General features: G+C 38.1%; 1 protein-coding gene across 1 annotated transcript; it reads left to right on the forward strand.

The window, feature by feature from the left end:
- Nucleotides 1–789: 789 nt before the first annotated feature.
- Nucleotides 790–20,927, forward strand: LOC110059302 (polycystin-1-like protein 2). The gene is made up of 18 exons (XM_089293914.1): nucleotides 790–1,125; nucleotides 1,253–1,300; nucleotides 4,459–4,510; nucleotides 5,825–6,031; nucleotides 6,770–6,928; nucleotides 7,387–7,695; nucleotides 8,166–8,456; nucleotides 9,149–9,554; nucleotides 10,014–10,611; nucleotides 11,200–11,364; nucleotides 12,010–12,135; nucleotides 12,602–12,778; nucleotides 13,149–13,397; nucleotides 14,433–15,152; nucleotides 15,805–16,041; nucleotides 16,495–17,754; nucleotides 18,449–18,617; nucleotides 18,981–20,927. The coding sequence occupies exons 2-18, from the start codon at nucleotides 1,292–1,294 to the stop codon at nucleotides 20,606–20,608; spliced, it is 6,762 nt and encodes a 2,253-aa protein (XP_089150040.1). The 5' UTR covers nucleotides 790–1,125; nucleotides 1,253–1,291; the 3' UTR covers nucleotides 20,609–20,927.
- Nucleotides 20,928–21,003: the final 76 nt, after the last annotated feature.

Consider the following 21,003-nt stretch of genomic DNA (forward strand, 5'->3'; position numbering starts at 1 on the left):
TCAATCAGTCTTTAAACAAACTAAGGACAATAACGTAAACATTGTAAAACTGCTGTTGATTAAAATAACCCTAAACCCATCTTTCAACAATTTTCACTTGGTTGTTGACTTTTTCTTCACCCCTTTCTCTCCCCTGTCCAAATGGGCATACGACATGAGACATCTTCCTCTGTTTTATGCGAATTATTTTGTATTCAATAGATAGCCCTCGGCTTGCGCTATACGATAACGTAATTTTATGTCAATAAGTCAGCCATATTGTATTGGTCATCTTGGATTCAATATTGTCACAGGAAGTCAGAAAATAGCGTAAATTGATTGGAAATTGTTAAAAAAAATGATACTAGAATATAAAAAGGTACAACCTCTGCAAGAAAACAGAAAAAACCCGAAGAATTCTCTCAAACAATGCGAAATTTGAAATGACTAACGTGTTAAAATGCGGTTGCTATATCAATTTCAAATGACGTGAAGAGATAATTGACAGGTCTTGACGAGGCATAAATAAAAAGCTGCTGAAGTTTACAGTATCAAGGAAGAAATCCCCTTTTCAAATTTCTGAAAAATACTTTTTTGAGGCGGGAAGAACGCCTCCCCTTGCTATGTATGAGGGTTGAGGCAGTGAAACACAAAGAAAATATCTTAAACAAGCTGAAATTAATGGTCGAATGTTTTTCAGGATAAGTCGTAATGGAACCCAAATTGCAGAACGAGAAACGCTCAGCTTTCTTCGAACATTAAAACGTGTCGCAAAAGCTTCATAAAATTGCCCGAAAAGTTATGAGCCAAAAAGGAAGCTGTACCCGGGATCACAGAAATTATCTTTCCCGATTGCCCCTGAGAAACTTTGAAGACGTGATAAAATTCAGTTGCAATTCATCTCAAAGTGACATTACGTGCACTTATATGATTAGTATCTCTGACACGTTTGTTAGTTAATAAAAGAGTCAACTTCCTCTAAAAATTCTTATTACAACGGTTTTAAACAAGATGAAGCTTATATAACATTGGAGTACCTATCGTAACTGCAAAACCTGGGCACAAATCTGTATGCACTTCTAATTTAGGAAAAGCATCTTTAATTAGGACTGAGTTTATCTAGCAGTGTGAACTGCGTCACTTACGGTGAGTCGCGTAAATGTTTTTAAGCTCAATTATGTCACCTGCAAGCCGAACTACAACAACAGAAAAAACCTGCACGGTTATATTTTATTTCGGTTTATAAAGATTCACTGCACTTATATCATATCAGACTCTTTCAAGCGGGCCATGCTAGGGAGCCAACCAAGAGATGATAAAGGTATGTATCTTCGCTTTATTCTAAATCCTTAAATTAAAAGTGTTCATGGGGTTTTAACTATATTTGTTTATAACAAAAAAAGCAATTTACTTTTCGGCACCACGGCTTTTTATAGCCGTGAATATGAAAACAAATGAAGTCTCAGCTTTTTGTGCTGTTGACACATAAATGAACCATTTTTTTCTTTTTTTTTTTTTTTTTCCATCCCATGTGAGCCTATATTTGACATCGTTTTCCTTTATTTTTTTTATTTAGCTTTGTTGCATTTAATTTATTCGTGCAATTTCTATTCATCAGTGAGGAGACTTCTGGCATTGCTTTCTTAAGGTTAGGTTAACATGAAAGCTATGACGGTGAAATTACAGATTTTTCCCATTAATTTGTAGAATACATTGTAAAAATTTTCTCTTAAATGTAAATGTCCTAAGCTGATTTTGTTGTTACCTTCAACATAATTAATTGGGAAGTATACGCCAGAATTAACAGTTGTTGTTGTTGTTGTTGTTGTTGTTGTTTTTCTTCATCTCTTCCCGTTTCCTGTCCAAATGGGAAAAGCATAAGAATAACTTGCTATAAATGACAACGAAAGAATCTCTTTTTTTTTACCTTTCATCATACGCTTTTTTTATTTCCACTTTTCTTCGACATGAATAAGTCATCTTATACTTATACGTTTTTCTCTTTAATATTCATATTTTGATTGCTTAGAATTCTATTAGATGCATTTAAAACATTTTGGCTACTACACGAATTTTCAGTGAGTGTGAGTGAGTGAATGAGTGAGTGAGTGAGTGAGAACTTTATTAAAGTGTCAAAAACCTTATAGCCTGGAAATAATACACGATACTAATTAGGGGACACTGCTAAAAAACTATACTAATACTAATATTAATACAATAAAAAATAAATGACTTGAAGGGCATTATGTGCAGCATAGGATGCAGCCCTAACAGCCGGTGTCCATTAAGCGAGTTATATCCTTTTTGCGAATATAGTTTGTAAAAGCCTGCAGTGTCTTGGCTGATCTGTCAGCCATAGACAGTTTGCCCCATAATTTGGGTCCTACATAACGCAGAGAGTGCTTCGCATAAGTGACAGTGTTGTATCTAGGAGTAGAAAAATGCACCGAATTATAATAATACTTTCAAAACTCAAATATTAAATAGTGTTTTAAGGTAGTGAAAAGGGAGGCGCGGTGGCCTCATGGTTAATGCGCTCGTCTCCGGATCGAGCGGTCCGGGTTCGAGCCCTGGCCGGGGACATTGTGTTGTGTTCTTGGGCAAGACACTTTACTCTCACAGTGCCTCTCTCCACCCAGGTGTATAAATGGGTACCGGCGAACTTAATGCTGGGGGTAACCCTGCGATGGACTAGCATCCCATCCAGGGGGAAGTAGAAATACTCCTAGTCGCTTCATGCTACAGAAACCGGGATAAGCTCCGGCCTGATGGGCCACTTGGCTCGCATGCAGACGTTACCTTTAAGGTAGTGAAACACAAAGAAAAAGTAATAAAACAAGGATAATCGTTTCTCTCTCACGATACGTCATTCTCTATCTGAGAAACTTTCTTCTCCGATCTCTGCAATTATTAAATTGTCACCGATGTCTTCTGATAAAATTGCTTGATTATAAGCCATATGCATGAGCCCAAAAAGCAAGTGTCCGGGATATAGAAACACAAAATGCGATGAAGAATTAATATAGGGGCTCTCGAAATTAAAATGAGTAAAATTATTATTATTATTTTTTTTTTTTTTTTTTTGACAAGCTGCCTTTTGAAGAACTTTAAAGACGTGATCAAAATTAAATGTATGATCCGTCAAACTGCCATGACATGCAGTTAAGTAATTATAAACCTTTGCCACGAGCTTCCTATTAAACAAAAGAGTCGTTTTGACTTGCTCTCTCCCGAAATTCTAATCACACAACAGTAGTTCATATTACATTGAAGAACTCTTCGTAACCGCAAAAAGAGACATAAATCTGTAAAAACATTAAGACTACCCTATTCACGTATAACTAAATTTATGTAGTCATATGATCTGCGTCACATAATATGAGTCACCCTGGAATCCTTTTAAGCTCAATTATGCCACCCGCAGGCTGAACAGCAAAGTCCATGCACTGTACTACATTTTAATTTTGGTTTATAAAGACTCTTTGTACGTACATGTAAGAAAATTCCTCATTCATACCGTGAATTTCATGTGAGCCATATTTCGGAGCCAACCAAGAGATGATCCCGGTAGGTATCTTCACTTTATTCTAACTCTTATTTCAAAGTTTTCTAATCCTATGTCTTAACTTTCTCGTGCTCAACTCTCTAAAAAAGTGTTGTTTTGCTTCTTGGCAAGGCGACTCTTTAAGCAAACTGTTTCAGTATTTTTTGCTATTGCTTAGATACATAACGAGCCAGGTTTTATTCTACCTTAGCCTGATCGATAACTGGAGTTTGGCCTCGTTCGTTATATTTTGTCAATATCCAGTCATCTTGACTTCACTTTACCGTGTACATAATTATATTCAGAGCTAGTCGTTATTTATATGCCTTCTAATATGGTCATAAGAAGGTTCACATAGATGTCTTAGTGTCATTAACCAACCTGCAAACTAAACGATAAATGATAGGGATTTTTGGGTACGATGTGCAATATTGAAAAAAGAACCAGACACTGCACTTTTGAAGATACAAGTACGGCCATTTCGTGTTCTTCCATGCGAGGCATATTTATAAACATGTCAAGAGAAGACAACTGTATACATATTCCCCGCACAAGCAAAGTTTCCGAAACTTTTAAAGTTAAATTTAACCAAAAATGTCATCTTGCAAGGCAAGTTCAGGGATAAGTCCCATATACATTTTTTTATGTGCCTTTAAAAAACTCAACTGGAAAACTCAAGAGAGAGGTCTAATCACTCACCTCCCCGCTCCTTACACCACGCTGGAGATATGATCATTTAACATCAAGGGAGGGGAGTCAAAACACACGGCTCTTGCTGTTTTCGAGCATAATGCACCAAGGGGCGAGAACGAGGTTCAATAAGGTCACACTTCATGATCGACTATAACCCCATAAAAAGATACTGGTATTCATACTCAGTACCCCATACTTGTCGCAAAATTCTGCTGACATAATTCTTTTTCACTAATTTGTAGATGAAAGTGTTTCTGTTGGTGTATGTTTTGAAGTTATCGAGCGTTCGTGAAGGTATGGAAAAGATAGTCTTAGAAACAAAGAAATGTTTCGATTATGATGTATATGATTTCAATCCTAAGTTTACGGCTTAAAGTGTCAATTTATTTTTTTTGTTGTTTTGTTTTTTTTGTTGTTGTTGTTTTTATTGCAATAACTTACATTACATTACATACAAAAATTACCTACTACTTGCAATGTTAACGTAACGTACAATTTAACGATACTAACAAAACTTACAATACTAACATTATTTACAATTTTTTAATATCTTACATTACTTTCATGTAGGGGGTTAGCTACAATAGGAGGCTTTCTCACATATTAATTTGTGACTTAGATTTATGTTTCTCAATTTTAATTTTGTTTGTCAAAATCGCTAAGAAAGCATCGAAATAAAACTCTTCTTCTTTTCTTGAGGCAGTGTATAAATAATATTTGGCTATCATCATGCCGGCAGAGGTTTAAGCCACAATGACGAGCGACGTTATCTGTCACGTCACGCCATATATTATTTCATTTTTATCGAATGATCCTATCTCCGTTTTTGGAGCTCCACCAATTAGCAAAGAGAGACCAAAAAAGCCGAGCTTCAGAACAGGTAACAAAAAGATGGGTTAACGTTTGTCTTTCTCCACAGAGGTGACATTTATCATGTTCCTTGATTGAATCTCTAAAAAGTGTCAATTTATGATGGGTCTGAATAGGCCTTGAGAAGGCCAGTGGCCTAACATTGCTGGCACATAAATCTGATTTCTGTTTCATGTCCACGAGTATTGATGCTATTCCCTCCCTCTCTCGTAGTTAGTACACTCGTCCCCGGAGCGAGCAGTCCGGGTTCGAGCCCTGGCCGGGAACATTGTACTGTGTTCTTGGGCAAGACATTTAACTCTCACAGTGCTTCTCTCCACGCAGGTGTATAAATGGGTACCGGCGTATTAAATGCTGAGGTAGCCCTGCGATGGACTAGCATCCCATCCAGGGAGGAGTAGAAATACTCCTAGCCGCTTCATGCTACGGAAACCGGAGATAAACGCCGGCCAGATGGATCACTTGGCTCGTATGCAGACTTTACCTCACTCTACCAAATTGTAAGCCACTTCATCACAAGTCACTCCCAGCATTTTGATGGTTCACATTGATTTACTTGAGTTTAGAAGGGCTCCTGAGAGCTAATGTCTTACCCATGAACACAGCACAATCTTCCCGGCCAGGGTTCGATCCCAGACCCTTCGACCCAGAGCCCAGAACGCCAACCATTTTAAAAGTCTCTATGTCTTCAAATATCATGACATCGTCTAATTTTTTTCTTTTCTTTTTCTTTCGCAGCTGATAACGTTAGGATTGTTGAGCCATTTCCTGAGAACATTTCTGCAATAGAGTCCTCAGCAGCACAAGTGACGTGTGTAGCTTCTGGTTCGTCAGGAGAAACGACTCCCCAAAAAATCGAGTTTTTGAGGAGAAACGATTCCAATCGGGAACATGAACTTAAAGCTAGTAAAAGCTTGTACTTCACCAACCGAACACAAAAACATAGTAGGTGAAAGTAGAGTGACTGCGATCATTCTGAGTCACCTTAATTGAGCAAAATTAGTATCCTTTACTAATACTTACGAACGGCCCTCGAGGGATGCAAAATGAAGAGTCTCAAACTTGGCCAGATTGAAGGTCTAATTTAGTACATAAAAAACACCTTTTTCTCAGGCAGTCAGAAAAAGAATTGAATTTAAATTGTTTAAGTCTCCCTCATGCATACACAAAACTAACCCTGATCACATTGACTCTTTTCCGCTCAAGTGATTGCACCAATTTTGCTCTGGCCGGGTTTCTTTTCGATTTATCGCCGCACAGTGTACTTTCTAATGGCATTATTATTAGTGCCTCCCAATCAAAAAAACAATTCTAACTTTGGGAAACAACTTCTAATCTTAAATTAACTCCGGAAAATACACGAATTTTCTCCACCGTCAAACAAGGGGGAGGGCGTAAATGGTGCCCCAGGCCTGGAGGCTAAGTGCGTTTTGGATTTTTATTATTATTATTATTATTATTATTATTATTATTATTTCTATTTTGTCAAGATCGATTGCAACATTATTATATTTCATGAGTATTCTGGTCGTTGGCGTAAAAGGTCGTTAGGCTGTTGTTAAAGTTACCATTTCACAGGTTTCGCCTGTATATAGTATGCTAACAATTGGTGCACTGCTTTCTCATATATTACCCTTTTGTTATTAGAAAGATGAACATTCCTTTCATTTCTTTCACCTGTAGATGAAGAGACCAAGCTCTTTGTCACCTTACACTTCCGACGTTTAACGATTGACGATGACAGTAATGATGGGGCGCTCGGAAATTACGAATGCCAGGCTTTTGCAAAGGGTGATGTAAAATTTACTGATCGACTCGGCTTTTCCGTTGCTGTCATACAAAGTAAGTTCTATTTTTAAAATAGTTCCTCTCGGCTTCTACAAGTTCGTGTTTTCCAGCAACACAAGTTCGACAAAATCGTCTTACCTAGCCAATACACAGCCCCCTTCAGAACAAGTATTTACAATTTACCTCTCTCCGTCGTCGTTGGATAAATTAATGATAGTGATGTGGCAAGCACCCTACCTTTCATTTCGGATATACAAATAACTTTTTAAAAAATTTACAGACTTATTTCACGCTGCTAGAAACCCTTGTTCGTGATTGCTTAAGACACTCACTATACTTGCCTTGAAAATACGTACTTTGTTCTTAATTAAGACACGAGAGAAAGTTTTAAGCTTAACTCATAGTAAAAACAATACATTATCTTGTTGCCAAACTATTGTATTTGGCAATAAGGGTGAATACAGCTGAACGTTTTCATTCTTTTTCTTGATACTGCAATGCCATTCATACAGGATCAGAAATTCCCAAAGTTGTTATTTCTCGAGCTGGTGTTCCAGAACATAACGGTAACATCATCTTAATCTGCGACATTATCGAGAGAGGCGACAAGGTAGGAACCACACTGACGAGTATCTCATGGTTTAAGGATGGAGTGGTGTTGTCTAAATCAACCAGATATCCGGTTGATCTAGACAGCTTTCCTCTCTTTCTTCAAGAACTTAACGAAAGTGACAAGGGGAACTACACCTGTGTTCTTGAAGCGCTGTTGCGGAATACCTTGAAGTACAATGTGACGGATCACATTCTCATTGAAGTAAACGGTAATTCGATTTTTAACTGTATGTCATTGTTCTTCTTTCCTGGTTGCTTATTCCTCAGTTGCCTCCTTGAGATTTGTGTTATTTTTGTTCTAATTGCTTCTGTGTTTTCCTTGTTTTCGTTCGTTTTCATCTTCGTCGCCGTCGTCGTCGTTGCTTTTGTCGTTGTTCTCGATGTTCTTGTTGAGGAGGAGGAGGAAGAGGAGGAGGACGAAATGAGATGCCAAAATTTAAAATCGCATAACATCTCTTAAACACTAAATATTTGAGTTCAGGAATGCCAAAAAACTTTTTAAATATTTTCCTTGAAAAATAGTAATCATTTGCTTGCCGTTCAGTTCATCGATTCACCCGGTTTGCTATCTAAATATTCAATAGTCCACCTAATGTGTGGACTATTAATTATTTAAAATATGCAATACAGCAAGTTCTTTCGTGAGTTTTATTATACCTTCGACTCCTTCCTTTCTCAGCCCCACCATTAAAGTGTTACAGATGTGTAGGCTCAGGCCAGGATTGCCGTGATGAAGTGCTGTCCAAAAATAGCAGCTCCCAAGTGGTTTGTGAAGGCAACGAAGACCGTTGTGTTTGGGTTTACCAAAGAAAAAACAGTAGCCTTGACAGCTTCGGTATGGGATGCCATAGTGCACGATTCTGCGAGAAGCTTCCTCAAATATGTCACGATGTACTGAGTTCTAATGAAGACGAATGCTGTGATGGTTCCTGTTGCGACTCTGACTTTTGCAACAAACTGAAGTATACAGGTATGTAAAAAATTTTACATGCATCGAAGATGATCCCAAAAGAAACAATGTTTTAACAGCGGTACAGAACAGGAGTTTTCACCCCTTAGTTGTCATACTAAACAGTTAGATGAATTTGCTAAAAAGATTTTTCTCATCTCTAACACTGCCGAGGTCGCAATCACTATGCATGACGGCTCCGCCGACAAATTCGATGACTTCCATCAGCTGGTGGTTCAATTATGCCTTCTTTGTTGATATTCACTCCCTTTGCCGAGTTTTGATATTCTTAGTCACTCTTTGCTTTTACGGTTTTTTGCGCACGTTGTAAACTTATTATAATTACGATAAAGGTGGGATAATAACTGTAGTTGGGGGGCGCGCTGGCGTAATAGTTAGAACGCGCCAGTTTGTAGTCCAGCGTTCGCAGTGGCGTTGATAATTGACACGCAGATTACCTTTTTAGGAAAAAAAATTTCCTGTGAGAAACCAATGAGCCAATGAGCAGTATTTAATCATTTTATTGACTTCAAAAATTTTGGTTTTTTTGCTTATTCAACATTCAGCCCACATACGCTGTTTCTACACGTACAGTTTCCATGCATCTACATTTAGCCCTGGCTTCTTCATCCAAAAACTTACATGTCAGATTGAGAAATATCTATCTTAATCACTTAAAGAATAGAGAGACACTGTTCATATTTTCATTGTAGATGGACGATTCTGTAAGAGGACACAAAATCTCGTGGCAGCCATCTACGGAGGGGTGGAAGTCATCCGAGGGGTCACTGAGAACATTACGATGAACGGTTCGCTATCTTATGACCCCGAAACTGGTGATAACGAAGGAATGAACTTTACTTGGCGCTACGGTACAATACCAAGAAGCAACCATTCCAGTCTTCAGTTCCTGACACAAGGCTCATTTACGCATGTAAATGGTTCAGCCATAAAAAATACAGGGACAAGCTTCGGTCGCACTAGTTCGATCAACTCTAATTTTACAAACGAAAATGATACGTTAATTATCAAATTGACCGTAGCTAAAGACTATCGCACCTCAAGCGTTATTCAAGTCGTTCATCTTGTGGAAGGAAGTCCACCTAGAATATATCAAAGGTATGGAGCGTTATTTTTTCCAATCAGATTTTGAACCGCTAACTGTAACAGCGATGGAGTGCAGTGTTGTTGAGGCGTTGGCTGGATGCACATATCCGAGAGTGTTATTATATTCATTTGTATATTATATTTATTTCTTATGGTGTATATGGCGTACTAATGAAACTGCACGGTAACCGTTTCAAAGGAATATTTTGTTATGTTCTCTTACATTATATTTGTGGGATAGATTTCTCAGGAAACTACGAGTGCCTTTCACCCAAGAAGAAAACGAAAAAGTGACCAAAATACCAAGTGCACTTTTGATGCGCAAATGGCTAGGTTTGAACACAGTTTTGGAAAGTTATACTTATTAAAGTTCCGGATTTGGAAAGTGATAAACCACCAAATATAAAATTAAATTTCTTGACAGTATTCTGTAATTAAAAACACAAATATACCTTGATTGTTTGTTTTCAGATGTCTCATCAATTGCGGTCCAAAGGTGGTACCCTCCGTCAAACTGAGCATTGAATCGATTTGCCAAGGATACCAGTGCTCCAACATATCATCATATCATTGGATGCTCTACCAAAGAGACAAATCCAATCCTACTGTATGGAACCATTGTAATGATTTGCATTTGATGACGAGCACACCACTCAATTCAAGCAGACTTGTCATAAAGGAGAACTCATTCAACAGTGGAATGAACTACCGATTGGCAATAGTTGTTACAAGTGAAAACAGCTTTGCAGGAATCAGTGCCTATGATATTTTAACGTCATCTCCCCCAGTGGGAGGTACCTGTTCCATAGAACCTTCGTCAGGGATAGCATTAAGAACTTACTTCACTCTGAGTTGCAGCGGGTGGACTAGTTCCAACACCCCTTTGTCCTATCAGTTTCAATTACAACTTTTTCATGGGCTCACCAGTGTGGTATACCATGGTTTGAATACATCAGTTGAGTCTCTATTGCCATCTGGAGACTTGTCACAAAATTTCACGTTGAAGTTAAATGTTACTGTGATCGATAGCAATGGTGCATCTGCTACATACGCAAACTTGTCTGTCCAGGTAGGTCTTAGCTGCACCATTCACACAGAGTTATACTTTTTTTTTGCTGGAGGGTAATTTAAAATGATTTTCAAAAGGTCGCAATTTGGCCATGATGTACAAGTGAACATTTGAACCTCAAAAGGCGATCTTTGTTTTATCTCGAGTCCCTTAATCATGCATTCCTAGCGAGCTTAAGTTTATCATCTGATAATTGTAGCTAAATAATGTATATGTTATGGAAGAAGAATACGTTCAAAATAACGGGTTATTATTTTTCTTTAGTTAAATGTCAATTTTCAGGCGTCACCCCGCTGCACAACTAGCATGGCTTGAAGCAAGTTTTGACCCACTTCTTTTCAAATCTAGATCATAAATTAAGTTTTCCATTAGTCCTTTTTGTCTGTTATGTTACCTGTAACTTTTATTCTTTTTTTTTTTTTTTCTCATTGCGCTTATTTCTTATTTCTAATGGCGCAATGTTAACAATGACGTAGACAAAGATCCTCCATTAGTTAATGTTCACCATTACGTAAGGCACAACATTGTTTGTCATCACCATTGTCATTGTTGTTGATGTCAGATTGCTTGGTTCTTTTGTACATGTAGATTAAGCCATTCAAGGACATTAATTCCGAGACCATCAAAAAGCACCTGGATGATTTAGATGACCTTAACAAAGCAGATGACCTTAACAAAGCAGTGCAAATTGCAAATACCGTGTTAAAAGCAATTTCAAGTTTGCCTACTTTACAGCAAAGCGAAATAATAAAGGTAAAGACGTCGTCTTTCCCTAGCACTAGTTTTTCTTTCTTCTGTCTTTTTCCTTTCTAGTTTTACTACGAAGTAATAGTCCTTTTCACGGTGAACTTTTCTCGTTGCATTACAATACAACCCAAGATGTATGTGAGGCAATTGCAGTCGATTTTGTAGTTTCTCCCTGAAATTGCCCCCCACTCAGGGGCACGTAAGACTACATTGGAATGTAAATTATAACAGGTAATCGAGGAAAGAGCTTCAGCCTAAGGTCAGTCCTTACGAGTGGTTGAATTTGAAAGAAATGATAACCGAACTCGTTGCTGTTTAGTAAACCGTATGAATTCAGTGTTATAAAAACAAAAGCTAAAAAAGGACTGATGCAATGGAATTTGAAGTCATGAACTTCTCGTTGGTTGTTGGTTGTTTAATGCTCTAGGGTCTAAGCTGTGAGCTCAATCAATGAAATCAAGGACAAATTGTTTCCATAAACTATAAAAACAAAATAAATAAAAGTGATCCATGTTAAAGCACATAACAATTTGCACATTGCTCTTTGATATTGAAGCTCCTCTTAATTGCAGTTGTACATTGTCATATGTATAGCTTTAAAATCAAATAAGTCGGATCTTAAAAATTACGATACGATTTAAAATTTTGCAGGCCAAAGAATTGATTGTGGCGAAGATTGCTACCTTTCAAGTGAGAAACCTCCCAGACCTTTTGCAAAGTTCCTCAGTGTTTGGTTCAGCCACTCGAGATAGAGAAACAGTGTCTACAAAAACGCTGGTGAGTTCATTTTGATTGACTTTGGCAAGCTTAGAATCTGATAAGACTCAATATAAAGCTGTGCGGCAGGAGTCTACAGAAGAGTCACGTGGCTTTTCGTGCCTGTGTTCTCTTACCACACAGGTTTACGAATCTTCATACACATAGGAATGATGTGATATATTGGTGGACTCTAAATGTCTAAAGCGATTGAAGAATTTTGTAGCTCTTCACAAAAAAAAGATCTAATGCTTACCTGAGGCACAAATTTCTTGGGACAATTAATCGTGTCATACCCTTCCAAAATTCAGCGTTGACGTTTTTTGTGGCATGTCCACAGATTGAAGCTTTAATTCCAATGATTGTATTTTTTTTAGAAACTTTTGTCCAGATAGTTTCATACGGCAGGTTGATTTGCATTCAAAGTTTCCATCCTGCGAATTTCGCGCTAACAACGAAAATATTCTCTATTTCTTTTATGACTCAGTTCATTTCGTTAGCTGCAATCGACTCGATGACTTCATTCCTGATGTCCAAAGCGAAAGCGAAGAATGTAAATGACATACCACTGATTACGAGTTCAGCTAAAAACCTGGGTTTCTGTCTGAACAACAAGTTAAAGATTGGAGCAGTTATGGCGTCTGGAACGTCCGTGCCTTTACAGGCAAGTGGCTCACAAATGTGATTAGCCGACATTCCTCTTGTTTTTGAACTTAAAACAACTAACTTTTTAAAAAACTTACTTAGTTGTTATGGGGGTATCCTATTATCAATTAATTTTTTTTAATAGTTTCTGTCACGTTGTTTTTATTTTCCCTTTTATAACGACAATTTTCTTTTAACAGTTGTAAAGTTTAAAGTTAGATTTGAAAACACGCTTCCTTTAAAGTGTAAAATGATTGAGTTCTCTTTTTTTTGTTGTTGCTGTTGTTTTTTGCTCAAGGTGTCTGTTTACGCATAATTATTAACCTTACAACAACAGCAAAACAAGTCATATCATATCCACCTAACTTTCTTGTTTTTTTTTTTTTTAGGGACGACAAGTGGTTAAACGGTGCATGCAGCTTCTAAGCACTGTAAGTGATGCGATACTTGCAGTGAGACTCCCAGATGAGGAAGCTATATCTATCCAGACGAGTGATTTGTCCTTCACATTAGGGCGGTATACACCGGCTAGACTTAGTGGATTGAAGATTAAAAGTGATCATGGAAACTTCGTTTTGCCTGTGGATAGTAACGCTTTGGTCTTCCAGGTCGCCAACAATGATTTTGTGGATGCTCAGGTAATAGTGCCTTTTGTAACTCGTGATCATTAAAAAAAATATAAGTAAAAATTTAACTTCCCGGGTCGACATCTCTTCACTACATTACCCTGCCTTCCAGATTACCTTTAGTTTCCATTTACCAAGCTATAAGCTAAGAAAAGTTAACATAAATGTGCCAAAAAGGTAATGAAAAGGTTGAACAAATGGTCGAAGGCAAACGTATATTCTGGTCCTTAAACGATGTTTTAACTTACGGTGAGTTTCAAATGAATGTGGAAGACAGTTTAATTGTTGTTATTGTTTTTGTTGTATTTCTTTCTTTCTCTCGAGTCGTGATGTTTGAATCATGGCACTCAAGGCGTCCGGTCATTATACTGATGAAATAACGGTGTGCTTCCATTTAAAAAAGCAGCAGCAAAACACACAAACTATACATAAACCGCCAAGAAAAAAAGCAAAAAAAACTAAATAAATGGTCAATTCGGTCAGAATCGAAACAAAATAAAACAGCAATCTAAGCGTTAATGTCCAAATATTCGTGGCGTTTCTCCAGTACCCAAAATTCTATAGTTCTTTTGGACTCTGTGAATTATTTAGGTATTGGATTCTCTTCGTTTTCGTTAATTTCGGCTTTAACCGGCAGATTTAACAAATGGTAAACGCCATAGCGTACACTATTGAGTTATAGATGCACGCCGCGAGGTTGCTAAGCACGAAAAAAGCGCAAGAGTCGCACGAGGCCATAGCCAAGTGCGACTCTAGCTTCTTGAGTGCTTAGCAAACCTCCCAAGTGCATCCATAACTCAATAGTGTACAGTTGTGGCGTTTACCACTTGATTTATATCATAACTTTGGCGCATTGGAGCAAAAGAAGTTCTTTTATTGAGCTACATCACATTAGCACATGCGTCAGCACCGTACACCCTGGGCTAATAGTAGACGATGAATTAACCAATCAGAGCGAGCGCTTTGCTTTAATTATGTTATAAAACCTAATTTTACATGTAGTAAACATATATCTGAAATATAGCGTTGTTGTTTATGATGTTTCAGATGTTATCCATAGCATTTAATCCTTTCACTTGGGACCGCACAAGAGAGCGAGTCAATTCCTATGTATTATCCTTGGACTTAAAAGATGATCAGCAAAAGGTTATGGAAATTTCTGAACTTTCAAGTGACGTTGACATCGAGATGACACCAAAACCCCAGAACTACCCTTTACAAAAGTCGCCCTTCTTCACAAATAATAACTCTCCTCGCTTTCATGAGATGAAAGTTGATTACGAAAATACAGTGGTACAACTTGATATTACACCCGACGACGCGCTTGTAAATTTGGTTTTATACATCAGATTTGGTCAACGACCAACCCTCAAAGAACATGACCTCAATGCCACTGCATCCAGCTATGAAAGATGTATTTGGACGAAAATGAAGGAAAACCTCGAAGGGAAAAATGGTTGTTATTCCAACCGTTTAATTGAAGTTCTTGCCAAGAGACCCGGAATGTACTACTTAGCACTGTTAAGCGATAGCAACATTACTAAATCCCAAAAGAGACAGAAACGTTCATGTTTTGGCCAACGACGGCAAAGAAGAGCCTGTGTTGATACAAAAAGTCCCCCTCCTACCCCACCTCAAAGTGAAAATGTAAGTGTTGTGCCTGTTTATGATCCGAGCACTGATCACAACTACACTTTGAGAGTGGCAATGGGAAGCTGCGTTTATTGGTCAGACAGGAAGCAGATGTGGATAACAGACGGCTGCCGGGTAAGTCCATATAAATTGCATTATGATTCACTTTCCACTTACGCAAGCTATATCAGGAAAAATCTATTGTAAAACATCGGAGTTAATGGGTTTTCCCATGTGATTCGTGCCATTTCTGAAAAAAAAGCGCATACCTTCCCTTCATTTCTTTCACACTAAAGGGAGGGTCCGGAATTAACTAATTGCTGGAAATTGGCCACAATTTTAACCACCAAGTAAAAAATAATGCGTAAATTAACTGCTCGATAGCAGGTAGAGATCTTCAAAGTTTACTGAGAGCTGAAAAATGGCTGAAAATATTACCTCACTGAGATTTAATACAAGCCCCATCCATGCCCTCTCAAGTGGTTGTAAACAATCTCTTGTCCTACTGAGAATTCAATATTAGCTTGGGACGATAGACTACTGTTTAAAAATGACTTTACAAAGGAACATGTACCAACATTGTCGTCGCCAAATTTGCATGACTTTAAAATGATATCATCAGTATAGGTTGCTACCGAAATACGTGATGCTAAATGTTTGTTAACATGGGATTGGACATGCATCAAAGTCGTTTGTTTTATATAAACTGTTCAACACCAGACTTTCTTCCTGCCTTCTATGTAAATGTTATGTAAACTTTGATTGACTCTGGCCTTTTTTGTCACAGTTTCTATCTGCTACCTTGAACGGATCTCTCAAGTGTTCCTGTAACCATTTGACGTCATTCGGAGGAAGCCTTGTTGTCAAACCTAATCCAATCGATTTCGACAAAGTCCTTGTAGAATTCAAGAAGCTCGATGAAACGGGAAATGTGGCCGTTATTGTGACAGTAATGGTAGCATTTATGGTTTATTTTCTTGTACTTCTTCTGGCCAGAAGAACGGACAAAAGGGATGCCGCAAGGGTGAGTTTTTGAGAGTTTTTTGTTGGCTCGGTGATTGATACAATTCAACACATACATGAAGAAATTCAGCAATTTGGGTAGAATGTTACTGCATTTTAGCTAAACTTGGGTCTTTTTCAGTCGTTATTCTTAAATATTAATGATAGCATTATACAATAAAATAATTATCACACAAAGCTTAGGAATTATTTGTGAAGAAAGCAGTTATCATGTGACCCTTAATGGCTCAGCAGCAAATATGATTTCGATGTAAAGAAAACAGTTAGTTAAATGGTATTTGAAAAATTGGGCTTAGCTAAGGGGAGGTGCCCAGCCGGACAGGACTGAAATTTACACTCTTCTAGTTACATCAGGTAACTCGAGTTGAAAAAAAAGAAAAAGAATTATTAATGAATTATTAAATCTATTTTGTTAATATGTAGTCTGTTTAAGGAAACAAACACTTGTTTTCAGACATCGCCAAGTAGACAACTTCCAACGTCTTCAAGTAACACATACGAATATGAAATAACTGTTACAACTGGGATCTGGTGGAATTCCGGTACAACAGCCAAGGTTGCCATGGAGATACATGGCGCCGAAGGAAGGAGTGGGATTATACAGCTTGGTACTGAATCCGGCTCGAATGACTCACTGTTTTATCGAGGAAGCTCGGAGGTCTTTGTTCTCACTGTTGACAAATCCCTGGGTTTTATACATGGTGTGCGAGTGGGACACGATAACTCTGGAACAAGTCCGTCCTGGTTTCTTGAAGATATTGTCATTATGGACAAACAAACCCAAACATCGTGGACGTTTGCAAACAACAAGTGGTTAGCTCTTGAGCGAGGCGACGGACGAATAGAGAGAATGTTAAAGCTATTGGTGAATGACGACACTTTCAAAACCAATGTGTTAAAACGATGGTGGAAGGGTCTTACAGAGAAACACATTTGGGTGTCAGTGTTAGCGAAACCACCAAGAGATCCTTTCTCAAGAGTGCAACGTGCATCATGCTGTCTTTCAATACTTCTGTCAGCCATGCTTGCAAATGCTATGTTTTATGATCTGACCGGAAAATCCGAACAAGTCATTCAAGTCGGGCCATTGAAGTTTTCTTGGAGACAGGTTGTTATTGGAGTTCAAAGCACCCTTGTTGTGGCACCGATAAACATTCTTATTGCATTCTTGTTCCAAAAGGGGAGCTCGAGAACGACTAATCAACTGCCGCGTAGATGTTGTGTACATAATTTGAATGTTTACATTGCTTGGTTTCTCTGTTTTTGCACCTGTGTTGTTTCTGCGACATTTTCGATATTTTATAGCCTTGTTTGGGGAAAAAGCCTAAGTGAACAGTGGTTGTCTTCGATGCTTATATCATTTTCCCAAGATGTCACTGTCAATGAACCTGCTAAAGTACTTGCTGCAGCTGTATTGCTGGCAGTCATTATAAGGTTGAAGAGGGGTAACAGCGAAGGTTACTCAATCCTTGCAGAAACTAGTGCTCAAAATATCCAGTGCTCAAAAGAAAGGATATGGACCATAAATATATCCGAAGTAGAGGCAATGAGAAGACGTCAGACGAAGAAACAGAACATCTCTCGTTTCTACATCGAGCTCATTGTTTACTGTACGTTTGTTTTTATTTTGATGGTGGTATGTTATGGAAGTAAAAATGATCACCAGTATTTATTGGCGAAGTCAACCCGTGACGGCCTACAAGGTTTCCACACGGTAAGCGTTCGATAAAATAATAGTAATAGTAATAATAATAATAATAATAATGATAATGATAATGATAATGATAATAACAATAATACTTTATTTATATAGCGCTATTTCCCTTTAGCTCGATAGCGCTTTACAATAATTACAGTCTAAACTTTACAATTACAAATTTTGCAGTTATAGTGGAGGCTAAAAACGTTACAAATTGAAATATTTTTCAATTACTCTAATAACAACAATAAAAATTCAAGTGAAAACTATGTCACATGCTAATCTAAATTGATATTTGCATACAGCGACTAATCCAAAGTGATATTCGCAAGGGTGACATGGCAAAACATAGACATAAAATAGGTACCCAAGGTAGCAGGTAGCTTACTTCGGTAAACCTGGCTATGTAAAATGAATGTTCCCGGGTTAGACCGAATACCACTTGAAATGGTAGAGTTGTAATTAAAAGAAAGAATCCATAGAGGGTAAAAGTCAAAAACTGAACACTGCGCTGACGTCTAAAACCACCATCATCAGTTTCTACAAAGTGGGTGAGTTTCTGCTATAACAGACTTTATAGTCCTGGAGATATTTGAACTGGTGAAGCGGATGCTAAGATTGTGGGAGGAGTGGGGGGGGGGGGGTGGATCCATGCTTAAGTTTAAAACATTTTCAGTCATTTCACACCCAGTCATTCTTCAATCCTCAGGTTTTCAACAACTCTCTTTACTGGAATTGGCTGCGTACTGTTTTCCTGCCTGGCGTTTATGCTGGAGTGTGGTACAATAAACAAGTGGAAAAACAAAGTATATATATTGGCAACAAGCGTTCAGTTCTTGTTGGAATGCCTCAATTAAGGCAACTAAGAGTCAAACCAAGTAAGTAGCTTTGGGAATGAGAAAGCTACTTCATAGTTATTGGCTGAGAACAGGTCAATATTAATAGTTAATCTTTAGTTTGCACTGTGATGTAGATTAATACTGGTGCACTCCGAATTTTCTCGGTCATATACTAAATAAGTAGTAGTATGAAAGCTCGGGCAAATAAGGATTCATACCACTCGGAATAAAAAAATGGGTTAGAAGCAACGTTATATTTAAAGGCATGAAAACAATTTAACGGCAGAAGTTCATAGTACTTCCTACGCTTGTTTTTTATACCCTGCTAGGTATAAAACATTTTGGCAACTTGTTCGGCTTTATTGAATTAATTTGCAAATCCCTTGTCATGATTTTTGACAGAGCCTTGCGAAGTTTTGGACCACATGAAGCCAACCTTCCCTGTATGCTATGATGTGTACTCAGACAAAAACGAAGACACGACGCCTTTCCACAAACCGGGTTGGATCCCATTCGACAATTCTACGACGAAAGACGAACTATTCCGGCTCTGTCCGAAGCCATGGCGATATGAGAAGCCTGGACAAACCGATGTAGTACCGAAGTGGGGACAGTTTTCCCTGTACCCTGGAGGAGGATTCATAGCTGATCTTGGCTATGATATTAAAACCGCGCTCGTCATACTTGAGACATTACAAAGACAAAACTGGTTGGACCTGCAATCACGCTCTGTCATTTTAGAGTTCGCTGCTTTTAACCCTTCTACAAATTTCATAGTTGTTGCCACTTATTTCTACGAAATCCAATCGTCCAGTTACAGAGCACCATTGGAGAAGATCAACATTATCTCTGTGTATTCCAAGGAAACTGGATCGCATCAATTTTATCTAGTTTGTGTACTATTACTCATCATATTCGTCTTACTTTATGTGGGAAGAACATGCTACAGAGTTTATCAGCTACGATCAGGATTTTTCAAATCCTTCTGGAATTGGATGGAAATCTTTCAAGTTTTAGTATCAGTACTTGCTGTGGTAATGAACATTGTCCGATCAGCCAAAGCCGTCTCGACAGTTAGAAAGCTGAAAGAAAACGTTTACGCAAATGCAACTTTCCAAGAAGTCATCGCCTGGACAGAGGCCGAAAATGGCGTCTTAGGTATTCTGGTCTTCATAGTAACATTGAAACTTTTACGGCTTATCCGTTTCAACGCGCATGTTGCTGTATTTTCGAGAACGTTGAAAATATCTTCAAAGCTTCTTCGTTCTTATACGGCAGTCCTTGCAGTTGGCTTCATGGCATTTCTTCATTTTGGCGTTCTTATCTTCGGCACTGGGTCTGAAAAATATTCCTCGATCCTGAAAGCCACATATTTCCAGCTAGAATTAATCTTAGGCCGAGTCAAGGCAAGACCCATCAACCAGTTATCAGATGCAAATGATACATTTGGCAGAATATTTGCGGCTCTGCTCCTTATAAGCCTCACTATTATGTTCATGAACTTTTTTATTGCTGCAATAAACGATGCACTGTCAGATGCGAGGACCGCTGTAACTCAGAACGAACTTCATGCCCTTGTAGATGAGCGTAACTCTACCAATGTCAATAATAGGATGTTTTTTGAGGCTGTTAGCCAATTCCTGAAGCAGCGATCTTTAAAACGCAAACTTTCACTATCGTATGACAAAGGTCTATACAAACACACCCTCAACTCCAGCGTCAACACGACAGTTGATTTTGACTCGGTTAGAAGCCCATTTCACGAGTCGAGGCAAAACAGAAATCGAGAATCATCCCAACCAGAACCGAGTACCACGAAAAGGAAATCATTCTATGATGGAGTCAGTGACGCCATTCGACAGCTCAGGCAAGCGCGTGGCATGGGGATTGTTACAATACTGCGGATAAACAAGCTTCGGAGGAAGGAAACAGAATTGTTTGGCCTGTTAGATGAGATTGTTCAGGGTTACTCGGAAGAGGAAGATACTTTTATTGATATTTGCAACCAGATGAAATTAAATCATCTGTAAAAGACTAATAGCACTGGGAAACGAAGGCCAAATTACCAGCGTCAAGTGATAGCCATTGTCCAGACCCAAAGAAATTTTTCAAGACCTGTTCAGACATTTAAAACATTTAACAAAAAAGCGTATCTTTAATTAAATCAGCAAGTCCAAGTAAAATTCTACATAACAGACAGAAAGACAAAAACCCACTAATCATAGCTCAGTTGTGTTCTATGAATATCATTACGAGAGTTCAGTTACAAAAGATGTTTGAAGTGATAAACTGTTATCCAAAATGAAACCTTTGGTAATAAAACCACCTGAGTACTTGTGAAAATTTTAACTTGGTTTAGTTTGATTATTGATTTACACTTCACCACTTTTACGCCCAAATTTAGAGTTCGAAAAATGGTTACCTG

Source organism: Orbicella faveolata, unplaced genomic scaffold (genome assembly GCF_042242905.1).
Source record: "Orbicella faveolata isolate gen_17 unplaced genomic scaffold, um_ofav_v1 contig_25, whole genome shotgun sequence".
NCBI classification, from domain to species: domain Eukaryota; kingdom Metazoa; phylum Cnidaria; class Anthozoa; order Scleractinia; family Merulinidae; genus Orbicella; species Orbicella faveolata.

Excerpts from the sequence above, each read along its gene's own strand:
- LOC110059302 (XM_089293914.1), top strand. Across the intron at positions 4,511-5,824 it reads GTTATCGAGCGTTCGTGAAG|CTGATAACGTTAGGATTGTT; the intron begins GTATGGAAAAGA and ends TTTCTTTCGCAG. Across the intron at positions 10,612-11,199 it reads ACGCAAACTTGTCTGTCCAG|ATTAAGCCATTCAAGGACAT; the intron begins GTAGGTCTTAGC and ends TTGTACATGTAG.